Here is a 14,901-nt window from a genome sequence, read left to right on the forward strand (position 1 = left end):
ATGATTCCATAAAGTGTACATTTGGGATTAAAATCTAAAGTGAAAATTCCTTTCATTTTGGTGTAATAAATCAACCTTAAGCTCTTTTTTTTTGAAAGAAAAAAACCCTAGTGCTGGAGTTTTCAGGGTGTAAGGTAACTTAAGAAAACTTTGGTAAGAGGAGGAAGAATGCCCTTATATTTTTATAAATGCCCCAAGAAACAGTCATTATTAAATAATTCAACTTAATTAACCCCACCACATGTTTCTGGGGTGAAGAGTTGGTAGAGTATAGAAGTGAGTGTATCACCTTTAGGTTCATGCTGACCCAGGGGAAATGGGAGAACGGTGGTTTAATGACTGTGTCTTCTGGTTTGCAGTAATATTTTGGTTTTTTGATTTCAAAAATGTAAATGTTAATTCTCTGTCAAAAAGAAGCATTACTGTGTAAATATTAAGAGTTTAAAAACCAGTATTCCCCTTGCCTGAAGTTTTAGTCTAAAGAATTTAGAAAGTTCTTCCTTTGCCTTTCAAGCTGATGTTTAAAGTTAATGTGGCTCACATATGCTTCATTTTTCTTTTTCTCAAAGTTGTTTTGCAGGATACAGGAAAGTTCACAGGTACTTTATAAACTGGAGCAAAGTAAATCCAAACATGAACCAGAGAATGAGTTAACCAGACAGCACCCTTCTGTTTCTTTAGAGCAATATAAGGTAGGTGGTATATTTCTAGACACACAGATTTAACCTAAGACAATTATGAATAAACATTAAAGGGGAATAAATGGAAGTCTCTTGGTGAATAGTGTTTCTGTGTTTTTTCCCTTCAAGCTGGGTTTTACATACTCCTTCTGGTGCTTTGACACTTCTGTTGTGGTAACCTGAGTTGTGGAACCAGGGCTGAACTTGAAGTCTCATACAGAATAACATTAATGGGCTAACCTCAATATTTTACAGTTTATCTGGGCCAGATGAATGTAGTACTTTAACAAAAAGGTAATTGCCTGAATGCTTCTGGTGAAGGAAATCAATATTCATACAGCTTTAACACAAGTCAGGGCAGAAGGATCATGTTTTTGCAAAAAAAAAAGTTTTTTCTGATTTGGACTATAGCTAGAATTGTATTCCTTGGTTTTTCTTTTTTTAATTAAAAAATTTGGTGTAATTGACATATTATATTAGTTTCAAGTGTACAGCACAGTGATTTGATATTTGTATGTATTGGGACCTGATTACCATACATTCTAGTCAATATCTGTCACTAAAGTTACAAAAAGTTTTTTCTTCACAGCTTTTCAATATACAATACAGTGTTATTAACTATAGTCACTATACTGTGCATTAAATCCCATGACCTCTTTATTTTATAAATGGAAACTTCTACTTCTTGACTCTATTCACCCGTTTTGCCAACCACCAGCTTCCCCACCCCCTCAGTAACCACCAGTCTGGTCTCTGTATTTATGAGCTTGTTTTTGTTTTTTTTAAATTTTTTTTTCATTCTGCATAGAAGTGAGATCATATAGTATTTGTCCTACTCTGTCTGACCTATTTATTTACCTGTTTATCCATCCATGGACATTTAGATTGTTTCTGTATCTTGGCTATTGTAAGTAATACTGCAGTGAACATGGGGGTTCACATAGCTTTTAAAATTAATGTTTTCGTTTTCTTCCATACTTCTTGTTGACTCTACAGAGATACGATTCATTAAAGTTATGAACTCATGGTCAAAGGTGCCAATCTGAATTGTCAAGCAAAGTGAACAAGTAGTATTTTTTTAAAAAATCTTTTCTCTCTTAATTAGAAAAACTAAGTCCACTCTTTAGAGTGATACTTTGACGAAAACCTGTTGTGAGTTAGCTCAATTATACTTACTGTAAATTTTTTTTTTTTTAGAATTTCATGTCATCCATTTGCAGCAGTCTTTTTGAAGCATTATTTCCTGGCTCTTCCTACCCAACTAGATTTTCAGCTTTAACCATTTTAGGCTCAGTAGCTGATGTTTTTCCTGTACCAGAAGGTAAGTTTTCAGTAATGTTTGGGGAAACTATTTGTTTTCTTGCCAAACATACTTTTTCAACATTTTGTTTCCCTTGAGTTTCAGGTTTGTTGTCTTTTGTTTAGATTCTTATGGGAGGTGTTAGTCTCACTATATAATTCTTACGTAGACATTATTCAGTTTCCCAGTAAGGGACATAAGGGAGAGAAACTTCTTAGTGATCATTATTTGCCAACCCAAAACTACAGTTTCATGGATTATGCTTACTATGAGAAAAGCTGCTGCCCTCACCCCCTAATGCGTGTGTTGCTGCTTTAGGATGCCCAGTCTGTTCTTTATGTTTAAAAAATTAAAACACTAATAGTTTCCCTTATGTGTAACATTCCTTAGTGACTCTTTGTGGTTAAAATGTGGTTTCCCTTATATGCTATCTGTTTCGTAAGTCTCAACCTGGTTTCGGAAAGACAATATAAGGATGTCATTTCCAGGCATTCTGGTTTGATCACACCAAGAGATTAGAGATTAGAGTGATATGGCTGTAAGCCGGGGTACTCTGTGGGGTACTCAAGAGGATGAATATTTAACTTCCCTCTTTTGAGTTGTTTTATTTTCCTTTTTGACAAGAAATGATTTTTGTGCTTGTATATGAGTGTATATATATTTTAGTGTGGATTTTTTTGTTTGTGCTCAATCTTCCTTGACTGTGGACAGACAGAAAAATGTCCTGCTCTTTTAGAGGGAATGGCCAGAGGGCCAGGGAGCTTTATACTATAGTTGGGTTTTTTTTTTAAGTTTAAATTTTTAGACAAAGTATAATTTTTGGTGGAGAGACAGTTATTTGTGGTTAATACAGGTTTGCTTCACTTGAAGAAAACCATTTTTTCAAGTTTTTGTTTTGAAAAAGTTGAAACTAACAATGAATTTTCAAGAATAGTTCAGACATATACCCTTTACCTAGATTTGTAAGTTGTTATTATTTTGCCATATTTGCTTTGCCTCACTGTCTCATTAATTTTCTAACCATAATGCAATGATCAAATTCAGGAATTCATGTTGCTACAATGCTGTTATCTAATATAAAGTCCACATTCAAATTATTCCAGTTTAACTAACAAATGGCTTTTTAATAGCAAAAAAACTTTTCCCCACAATCCAGGAACCAGCCCAAGATCACACATTGCATTTTGTTGTTGTGCCTCTTGAATCTTTTTCTATCTGGAAAGTTTCATATTTCATGACATTAACATTTTGGAAGAACGTATCTCAGTTTGGGTTTGTCTTATTATTTTCTCATAATTTGGTTCAGGTTTTGCATTTTTGGCAGGAGTACTACTGCACAGGTGATGTAGTGTACTTTCTCAGTGCATGCTATCAGGAGATACATGATGTTGGTCTGTCCTGTTATTCATGATGATAAGTTTGATCACCTGATTAAGGTAAATGTAATAGGCTGAAAAATGACCTCTGAAAGATACCCACACCAAATCTTAGAACCTGTGAATATGAACCTTACTTAGAAAAGAGATCTTTGAAGATATGGCTAAGTTAAAGGTCTTAAAATGGGATAATCTTGGATTATATGGATAGGCCTAAATGCAGGTGTTGTTATGAGAGAGAGACAGAGGGAAATGTGACAAATAGAAAAGGAGAAGTCATTGTGAAGCTGGAGGTAGAGATTAGAGTGATATGGCTGTAAGCCAGGGAATGCCAGCCACCAGAAGCTGAAAGAGATGAGGAATGAATTCTCTCTTAGAGCCTCGAGAGTGAGCATCGCCTTACAGACACCTTGATTTCAGACTTCTGGCTTCCACAACTGTGAGAAAATAGATTTCTGTAGTTTGAAGCCACCAAATTCAAGGCAATTTGTTACAGCATCCACACACAGAAAATGAATTCACCCAGGAGGTAATGCAAATAGAGTAAAGCCATACTGTACCCATTAACTGTAAAGGAGGCTGAAGAAGCATGACCGTGGAATACAGGATGGGTAATGAAAATTCATTCTTCATCTTTATCTCAAGGATATTAATGTGGATTTTTATATTATTTTATAGAAGGACTGTGATTTGGGATTAGTATAATGGTTTTTGCCTTTCTTCAAGTATGTCCTAGTTCAAGAAGAATAACCCACATGCATCTTTCTCACTTGGAATAAGATGTCACAGTATTCATGATGAAAAATGGGCTTCCACAATTAGACTAAAATGGTTTGTTCATCAAATATTTATTTAGTGTCAAGGATATGCAGTGTGCAAAACAGAATGCTTCCCGTTTTTAGCTTAGATTTTAGTGAAGGGAGACAGTAAACTAACAAGGAATGCATAGAATTTCAGATGGGGATATACTAGTAGAATGCAAAAATATTTCAGGAAGAGTAGGGCAGGGGAATTCAGGGTATTTGGGAGGTTGGGAGTTCTAGCTGTTTCATACAGCAGTGTCAGAGAAGGCTTCCAATTTGAACAGAGCTCTTAAACAACCAATGGATCAAAGAAAAAAATCACAAGGGAGATTAGCAAATACTCTGAGAGGAATGAAAACAAAAATACAATTTACCAAAACTTATGGGATGATGCAAAAGCAGTGCTCATAGGGAGACTTATGACTGAATGCCTACTTTAAAAAAGAAAAAAGATCTGAAATCAGTAACCTAACTTTATGCCTCGTGAAATTAGAAAAAGAACAAACTTAACCCAAAGCTGCAGAAGGGAGGAAATAATAAAGATTAAAACAGAGATAAAAGAAATAGAGAATAGAGAAACAATACAGAATCAACGAAACCAAAAGTTATTTTTTTTAAAAGATCAACGAAATTGAGAAAGTTTTTGCTATACTGACCAAGAATGGAAAAAAAGAAGGCACAAATAACTAAAATCAGAAATAAAAGTAAAGACGTTTCTGCTGACCTTAAAGAAATGAAAAGGATTATAGGATAATACTGTGAACAATTATAATATATTTTCAATAAATTAACCTGGATGAGATGGACAAATTCTTAGAAACATACAGATTGCTGGCTCAAGGAGAAATGGAAAATTTGAACAGACTTATATTATAACAAATAAAGAGATGGAATCAGTAATCAAAAGCCTCTCAAGCAAAGAAAAGTACAGGGATGGGGGTGGCTTTCCTGGTGCATTCTACCAAACATTTAAAGAATTAACACAGTCCTTCTCAAAATTCAAAAAAATTGAAGAGGAATGAACTCTTCCTAACTCATTCTACAAAGCCAGCATCACTCTGATACCAAAGCTAGACAGAAGTACCACAAGAGGAGAAAACTACAGCCAGTGTCTTTTATGAATATAGATGCAGAAATTCTCAGCAAAATGCTAGCAAATCAAATCCAGCAGCATATTAAAAATATTATAAACTTTAACTAAGTAAGTGGAATTTATCCCAGGAATGCAGGGGTGTTTCAACATAACAAAAAAATAGTGACTGTAATGCACCACATTAGAATGAAGGGGGGTAAAATGTTAATCTCAATCAATGCAGAAAAAGCATTTACAAAATTCAGTACCCTTTTATGATACATGAATATTTAGCAAACTAGGAATAGAAGGGAGCTTCCTCAATATGATAAAAAAGGACATTCATGAAAAGCCCACAGCCAACACCATATTCAGTGGTGAAAGATTGAAACCCCGCCCTTAAGACACAGGTACTCATTTTCACTGCTGCTATTCACCATTGTACCAGAAATTTTAGCCAGCACCATTAGGTAAGAAAAAGAAATAAGACGCATCCAAATTGGAAAAGAAGAAGCAGATTTGAGGAGAGGGGTGAATGAAGTGACAAAAACTTCATTTGCTTGTCCTAGGAATTTCACTGGGTTGCGCTAACTTGTGAGTTAAGATTAAATAAGAAACTCACATGCTGATTTATATCAAATACCATTTCTCAAATTAAGCCTAGGAATTTTTTCAGGTATTACCAGGAGTTGGTTGATTTGTTGAATGTTAACTGTTCTTCACATTTTGCTGTGAAACCGATTATTCCCTCTGGTTTACTCTTAATCTTAAAAAGTTAAATGGATTCAGTGACTGCCATTATTCTTTAGTGATAGTTTTTCTGTTCATGTCTTGGTTGGCTGAAATTCATCTTTCTTTGAGAAGAGTTTTTGGGGAAACGTAATTCTTAATTTCGTACACATTCAAAAATACTGCTGTTATACTTCATACTGGAATGGATTTTGATAGACAGTTTTTCATCACCCCTTTTTTCCTTGCGGGATTTTGTAAGCATTGCTCCACTATCACCTAGCACTACATATTGCTATGGTGAAGAGTGAAGCCAGACTAATTTTTTTCCACTTTGTGGATGAATTGAACTTTTTGCCTGAATGGCCAAAAGATTCCTTCTATATCATTGACATCCACTGAATGCTATTAGAATGTGTATTGTATTGATTGTTCTGTGTCAGTTCACCTAAGACATAGTAGGACTTTGAACTGTAGGTCAAGAAGGCTTATGAAGATTTTTTAAAAAGATGTATTTCTAAATTTACTTGTTTATATTTGTTTGTTTAAAAAATAACTTAGGTATCTTCTCTTATAATATATAACCTTTTGAAAGAGGATGAAATAGTTTTAACAGATTTTTAAAAAATGTTTATTTCCTATTTGGAGAACTTTAATACTTATTTTATCATTTTAGTAAATAAATTAATGGAAACATTTTTATACTATTGTGGGTAAATCACGAAGTGTGAATTCTTATATGAATTTTCTATAAATTTGGCAATTTCCAAATGTTGATTTCCATTTCCTTCTGTTCACTTTACTTTTTTTTTCTTCCATTCATTTAAAATTTTTTTTTGTTATTTTGTTTTTAGGTCACGTCCAAACAGTGTATCAGCTAAGTCATGATATTGATGTTGGTCGTTTCCAAACACTAATGGCATGTTTAACTGGCACTTTTGAAGAAGTGAAAATTTTAGCATTTGATCTTCTAATGAAGTTACCAAAAACGGTTGTACAATTTCAGGTATCTGGACTTCTCTCATGCAAGTGTAAATGTGGCGTATGCACGAACACTTTCTGTCTCAGTAACAGAGCAATCTGTGGATTGTCCAGGCTTCTGTACTTCTGCCTTCTTACATCTTCTGACTGTTTTGGTTATCATTAATACCTTTCCTGTTGCAGGTGGTGATACAGAGAAGGTGGGATAAGTAATGGGGAAGAAGACAGTATTGTAAGAGTTTTGGTTTTTGTTTTGTTTTGATAAAAAGGGAGGTGTAGGAGGCAGTAGGTTTTATTGTTTACAAGATTATTGGTAGATTTCAGTCAACTGTGGTCTCCCCAGTTTCCTTGGTCATGTTAATACTCGATCAAAACACATCACTTACTGTAACTTGATTTTTTTTTGAGATAATCTCCCTGCTTAGTAGAGTGGGAAGCTGAGTGTAAAGGAGGTAGAGAACATGTTTCTGATGTACCAACAAGCAATAGCTAAACTGAGACTGAAACTCAGAGTACTTGAGGTTAACAACAGTTCTCTCCCTGGGTGTTCTACCCTATCCCTAGCCTCTGTGCTCTTCCTGACACCTTGCACTTTCCCCCCTTGGGGTGAATATCAAAGATGGGCTCAGGAATGAAGGCACAGCATGGGGATGGGTCTGCAGGGGACCCCGTTGCCTAAGCCCTCGGCTCTTCCCTTGAGGCTTATTGTGGAGCTGTGGGGTCACTGGCTCTAGAGTTTAGCTGTGGCTCTCTGTTGGAGCTGTATGGAGGCCATGTGAACCTGCAGGGGTGGCAACTGAGCCCTGGTCTGGGCTCCAGCTGTTAGGCTCTGTGTAGGGCATGACAGCTTGTAGATGCAGTGGGATTCTGTGGGAGCACATGTCAGAGAGCCCAAGCTGTCTGTTTCCACTGCTTCTAGACAGCATTGCAGGATCTCAGAGCATCTCTTGACTTGGGTCTAAAGTGAGAGTTGCTCTCTAGTGTCTCCCTATCCCAGTGGTCTTTCAGGTGCCCTGGTGAGCAGATGCTTACTTTTGTACAATGTAAGAGTTTATAGATTTTTTTTTTTCTGAGGAGGTACTGGGGATTGAACTTGGGACCTTGTGCATGCTGAGCATGCACTCTACTACTTGAGCTATATCCTCCCCTATAAGAGTTTTTAAAGAAGATGCTTTCTCTTTCTCTATCTCCCCTTCCAGCAACCCTTACCTACCATTCATCACACTGTAGCCTCATATCATAACTATGCCTCATTTCTAGCAAGTATTTTGAGAGTGTCTGGAGTGCGGAAAGGTATATTATGGCCCTATATGAAAGAAAGACCTGGTCCTTACATGAGCTGTGACGGGCCCTTAGCGGGCCTCTGTATCTCTAATTTTATAAACATGTGCTTGGTATATAGACACAAACTGTAGAATTCAGGAAACTTAGTAGCACGTATGGCTTCCTATAGGATTTTGGTGGTTACGTGTGTAATCTGGCTTGTGTATTAGTAAAGTGATCCTAGGAATAGACATACAGGATTTTAAAATATTAATTATATATTTTCAGAGTCTTTCTTTGGGTATACCCTATGTAATATATGAATTAATTTTTTAATATAGTTAACTTGAAAACATTTTTTGGCTGGCAGCCTAATCTCTTTAAGAACCTGTATATTCATATTTTTGGTGGCATATCTTTCCAATATATGACTTTACTCCTCACCTAGTCTTTTGCCCTTCTTCTTTGTGGAGTGACATATCCAGGGTCTTTATGTTCTGGTTAACCTGAGATGATGAAACAAAGATGCTGGTTTAGATTCCAGAGGCTATTTTGTTTCTTACAAATTGGTTGGTTAAGCAATTTAGAGACTTAACTGTCAATTACCAAAAATGGATTATATGCTTAATTGGTTCATTTGTTTGTTTGTTTATTTAAAGTCTCATAAAAGTTTATTATAAAAATACAATTGACAAGGAAATTTGATTGTTTCTAATATTTACTTATTGAGCTTTTGGCCACTACCTTTCAGTTTTTTAGGTCACAGAAAATTAAATGTATCAAATGGTAAAGAAATTGAGTAGAAATTAACTGATATTTTAATCTATTATTTGATATTGGAAGACATTATTAAATGTTAATGTACCTATGATCAAATTCAATTTAAGTTTATAATGATTTTTACCTTATATTAGGCAGTTAGGGAATAATCCTAGTAGAATCAATATTATTGAGCCACAAAACTGTGAGTTCCAGTGTGGGGAATGTGTCGCTTGTCAAGCACAGAGTTGGGACTAGGATCCATGTGTCCTGTCCTCAGTCTGGTGCCTTTCAATACATATTACAGTGAACTGTCCTCTGTTCTATCTTTTGTTCAGGCTATGTGAGTGGATGTTTAAATGTGACATGGGTGTGGAAGCTCTGATGCAGAATTTCTGAGGTTGATCTTATCACTTTATTTTTCACACATACGCATGGAGCTTTGCCAGAAACAGCCTGGCGAATTTGTGTTTTTATATGTATTTGTATTTTTCTCCATTGAACTAGCTGTATGGGCAGGGGGTGGGGAGAAGGGCAGGAACACAGTGCCCAGTAAAACAAACTTCGATATACAAAAGCAGTCTGGTCTATACAAAAATAACGAAGATGACCTGGCTTTGGTCATAGCAGAATTTGTACAGGAAAAAGTATACTTTTGCTGAGGAAAGAGGTACTGTAAAAAAAAAAAAAGTTCTCAATATTGAATTTCCTAACTGAAATTGTTTTCAAGATCCTCATCCCTAGGACTGATCGATAAAAATCATCAATAATTACAATGAAAACTCCAACAGTTAATGTTCATATTGAGTTACAGTTTTGTGGCAAGCTCTGTTTTTAAATATGTTTTATTTCAAATTAATGTTTCAATGACAGTAACTGAGTCTGTGCTTTATTCTAGGATTCAGAAAAATTGCAAGGCTTATTCCAGGCTGCACTGGAGCTCAGCACCAGCACCAAACCATATGACTGTGTAACAGCTTCCTACCTGCTGAACTTCTTAATCTGGAAGAATGCTCTGCCGTCATCTCTGTCTCCCCACTTAAAAACTCAGCGGGTTGCGTGTGGAGATGGAGATAAGTCTGCTGCTGTGGTGGAAAATAACACATTAATGAGTTCATATTGAGTAAATGACCTTTTGCTCTTATTTATCAAAACCAATATCTTGCTCTCACTATTCATATGGTTAGAATATTTAATGGTTAAACATTTACTTTGTGGTTTTACATTTAAGAGTTTACCAGCATAAAGTATGCCATGAATTGCTCCTTTGCCACTAAATAGTTTACTCAGCTGTATTGTTTCTAAACAGGATTCACATTAAATAAGTAGATATGCAAATGTACATTAATAGAGCTTTTATTTAAATAAGACCTCTTTCTCTACCAAAAATGTACTTTTTTTTTCCCTGTAGAAATTTTACTATGGCTATAGCCAGATCTAGGGTCTGAGTTGGTTTAGATCTAATGATTTTAAACAGATATTTGTTGGGGATTCATGTACTTAATTTTATGCTAGTAAATCTTCATTTTGGAATTGCACTAGAAACGAGGACGGGTAGGAATTTTTAATTAAACAAAGGAGAGGTCATATATAGAAAGAGAGTTAGTCTCTCCAGGATGGTGGGAAAAGCCATAAAAAAGAGAACTAAAATGGGAGAAAACTAGGAGGTCATGGATAGTTCTAGTGAAAATGTGGTCATAGAGCTCGCGATGGAGAGATGACGTTGCCATGGGAAATGACACGTGCCCACCTTAGGTAATAGTTTCTTAGATATGACACTCAAAGCACAAGCAACAAAGAAAAAATAGATAAACTGGACTTAATCAAAATTTGAAACTTTTGTGTGTCAAGGACACCATCAAGAAAGTGAAAAGACGACATGCGAAATGGGAAAAAGATTTGCAAATCCTTTAGCTGTTAAGGGACTTGGATCTAAAGTATATAAAAAACTTTTACAACTCACTAGTAAAAGGTCAAATTAATAAAAAATAACCAAATTAAAACATGGACAAAGAATCTGAATAGACATTTCTCCAAAAAAGATAAATATGAACAATAGCAGATGAAAAGATGCTCAACATCATTAGCTGTTCGGGAAATGCAAGTCAAAATCACAATGAGGAAGCACTTCATCCTCAGTAGGATGGCTATAATGAAAAAAACAGATGATAACAAGTGTTGATGAGCATGTGGAGAATGTGGATCCCTCCTATACACTGTTGATGGGAATGTAAAATGGTCCGGCCCCTTTGGAAAACAATCTGGTGGTTTCTTGGAAGGTTACACATAGAATTATCGTATGACTGTGCAGTTCCACTCTTGGCCATTTTCTTAGTCAGCTCAGGCTGCTATAACAAGATACCATAGAGTGGGTGGCTTAAACAATAGGCTTTTATTTTTCAATTCTGGAAGCTGGGAAGATCAAGATTAAGGTGCTGACGGATTTGGTTCCTGATGAGAACTCTCCTCCTAGTTTGTAGACAACAGCCTTCTAGCTCTGTGCTCACACAGAGGAGAGAACAAGTTCTGGTCTCTGTTGAGGACAGTAATCCCATCACGGGGGTCCCCCCTCATGCCCTCAGCTAAACTTGATTACTTCCTAAAGATTCTACCTCTAAATACCATTGCATTGGAGGTTGGGGTTTCAACATGAATTTAGGGGGAGGGAAGGGGGACACAAACATTCTGTCCATAATGGGCATATACTTAAGAAAAATGAAAGCTATGTCCAAACAAAACTTGTGCATGAATATTCATAGCAGCATAAGTCATAATAACCAAGAAGTGGAAACACCTCACATGTCCCTCAGCTAATAAATGGATAAATAAAATGTGGTATATTCATACAATGGACTGTTACCCAGCCATTAAAAGAAATGAAACATTAATACATGCTACAGTATGGATGAACGTTGAAAACATTAGACTAAAGTAAAGAAGACACAGATTATATGATTCCGTTTATATGGTTTGTTCAGAATAGAAAATAAGTACGTGGTTGCCTAGGGCTGGGGAGGGTGAAGGTGCATGGAGGGGAGTGCCTGGGAATGGGTGAGAGTTTTTTGAGGGGTGAAGATGAAAATGTTCTAAAATTCACTGTGGTGATAATTGCACATAGCTGTGACTATCCTAAAAATCATCAACTTCTACACTTTAAATATATAAATTGTATGGTATATGAATTATATTTCAATAAAGCCATTATCTTTTTAAAAAACTTTCCAAATAGTACATGGGCCTGGGATCTGATAACCCTGATGGAGGATGTCTAGAAGGAATGGTCCAGAGTGAATGCTGTCAATGGATCCAGGAAGTTAGGAGAAGACACAGTTCTCCCTTAACTGGAGACGGATAACAGGCTAGATAACCTTGAAACTTCCCTTTTTCCATTCAAAACCTCTAGTGTAAAGTACAATTGAGTTGGTGTTTTCATGGAAACTGTTCTGTTCCCAAATTTATATGTGTTTCTAAACTGGCAATATTTTGACGTTTTGTTTGCTTTTTCTAGTTATCAAATGCTTGTTGGAAAATCTTGAAGAAGAAATCTCTCAGGCTGAAAATTCTTTGCTTCAGGCAGCAGCATCATTTCCAATGTACGGGCGAGTCCACTGCATAACAGGAGCTTTGCGGAAGCTATCTCTAAAGTAAGTATCCACAGCGCCTCCTCAGTACGCACTTCTGAGCTTTAAACTTATTGAAATGTGTCCTAGGAAAGCAACATATTGCCTTAAAGATAATTAATAATTAGATTTTAAAAAGTCCATGTATACATTTATTTTAATGTCTTCAGTATTTCATAGATTGCACAGTTTTGAAACCAAATTCTTTTGACTCCTTTTATCTGTTAATTTGCATTTTAAAAATATAATTTTTTTGTTTGTAGTATAAATTACCCTAACATCTTTGTTGTAGCAGCCTGCAGCTGGTCAGTGAGTGGAGACCCGTGGTGGAGAAGCTCATTGTGATGTCCTACAGACTTTCCGCCGTGGTGTCTCCAGTGATTCAGAGTTCTTCCCCGGAAGGCCTCATCCCAATGGACACTGATGCAGGTCAGTAAGCGAAAAAAGACAGAACTATTATATTTTTTTCCCTACTCATTTCTTTTGAGAGCAACAGAGGCTAAACAGGGGAAAAAGATATTATTATGATGATTAATGAGATTTTTGCCTTTTTAGCAATGTTTTTAACTATTGAAAAATAACCAAAATAAATAAATAACCAAGTGAAGAGCAACGTACTTCCTCCTCTGGGGTAAATTGGGTTTTATAATGTGGTAATTTCAGAGCACAACCTGCCAGATAATTGCTGAGACAAGGGGAGAGGACAATACGAATTAGAGAGGTAACAGTTGATGGAGTTCAGTCAGAGCAGGCAACTTGTTAGAATAGAGGAAAAGAGGAAGACCATTTGACATGCAAAGACCATTTAATTTAAAAAAATGGAGGAGGTACTCAAAATGTCCAAAACTGAACTCATGAACTTTCATCTGTCTTTTCCTTCCCAACCCCTGTGTCTTTGGAAATGGCCCTACCAGACATCTATTTATGCAAGTCAGGAGTCTAGGGCTACTTGACATCCCCTTTGCTCCATATGTCTAGCTTGTCTCCACATTCTCTCAGTGGTACCCCTCAAATAGCTCTCATATCTCTCTTCCTTTTATCTGCATCTTCTTACCTTACTCCAGACTCTTATCCTCTCTTGTTTGGACTACTCTAGTTTCCGCACATCTCCTCTTATCTCCTTCCATTTCCTTTTTACTACATCCAGAGTAATCTGTTTTAATCATTTAATTCATCATGTTACACACAGTCTTGACTTAACCCTTGTGCTCTGCCCACCCTCCCTGCTCCCTTTTATTTAAAATACTTTAGTGATCTTAGACCAGGTTCTGTAATAGCTTCACCCCTGCAACCTTGCCAGTCTTGTCTCTTAGCACTCTCCCCTTCCAACAGATTTCTATTTCATGGAGTTGTTGCAGTTTAACAGGGATCTTGTCTATGTTTTCCACCTCTGTGCCTTGCAGAAGTAGGTACACAGTAAGTAGTTGTTATAATGAATAAATCAATGAATGAACAATTTCTGAAAGTATAGGAACTAAATTCAGTGCCTAGGATGCCCTAGGTGGCATATGTATATGGCAGTCCCCCCTTATCTGAGAGGAATTTGTTCCAAGACCACCAGTGGATGCCTGTGAGTGTGGATAGTACCAAACCCTGTACAAACTGTTTTTTCCTATACATACATACCTGTGATAAAGTTTAATTTATAAATTAGGTACAATAAGAGATGAACAACCATGATCAATAATAAAATAGAACAATTATTACAAGATACTGTAATAAAAGTTCTGTGAACGTGGCCTCTCTCTGTTCTCTCAAAATATCTTGCTGTATTGTGCTCACCCTTCTTTTTGTGATGATGTGAAATGATGAAATGCCTGCATGAGAGGGTGAAGTTGAGGTGAGTGACGTAGGCATTGTGACGCAGTGTTAGGCTGCTGTTGACCTCCTGGAGATACGTCAGAAGGATTATCTGCATCAGGTGATCCTGAATCTTCAAGCCGATAGTTGGATGTTAGCTGCAGACTATGATGTTGGCGAGCCCCGGTGGGATGGAGAGGGGTAATGGGAGATTTCATCACGCTATTCAGAACACCACACAGTTTAAAACTTATGGATTGTTTATTTCTAGAATTTTCCTTTTAGTAGTTCAGACCGTGGTTGACTGAGGGTAACTAAAACTGTAGATAAGGGGGGGATTACTGTACCTGTACTGCAACAGACTGGAAGGAAATGACTGTTAAAGGTGTATATATTAACTTGAGTGTTCCTCTGAACACGTTGAAAATCATAAAGTAAATTTGCATTTGGTGTTGAAATAAAGTTGGCGAATGCATTTTGGAGCAGAAATGAGAGGATTATCTTAAAAAACAAACTGA

The 14,901-nt window shown here is 36.4% G+C and overlaps 1 protein-coding gene across 4 annotated transcripts in view; it reads left to right on the top strand.

Moving 5' to 3' along the window:
* LOC140685378 (tRNA (32-2'-O)-methyltransferase regulator THADA-like) overlaps positions 1-14,901 on the top strand; it is a 68,103-nt gene that overhangs the window by 20,740 nt on the left and 32,462 nt on the right. Inside the window, exons 14-19 of one of the 4 annotated variants that reach the window (XM_072973985.1) lie at positions 570-692; positions 1,878-2,001; positions 6,815-6,966; positions 9,862-10,075; positions 12,472-12,607; positions 12,876-13,012. In XM_072973985.1, the coding sequence (XP_072830086.1) occupies positions 570-692; positions 1,878-2,001; positions 6,815-6,966; positions 9,862-10,075; positions 12,472-12,607; positions 12,876-13,012 (886 nt within the window). Of the gene's footprint in view, positions 1-569; positions 693-1,877; positions 2,002-6,814; positions 6,967-9,861; positions 10,302-12,192; positions 12,324-12,471; positions 12,608-12,875; positions 13,013-14,901 lie in introns of those variants that run through there. The other 3 variants (XM_072973988.1, XM_072973986.1, XM_072973987.1) reach the window with 3 other exon arrangements.

Source organism: Vicugna pacos, chromosome 13, assembly GCF_048564905.1.
Source record: "Vicugna pacos chromosome 13, VicPac4, whole genome shotgun sequence".
Classification (NCBI taxonomy): domain Eukaryota; kingdom Metazoa; phylum Chordata; class Mammalia; order Artiodactyla; family Camelidae; genus Vicugna; species Vicugna pacos.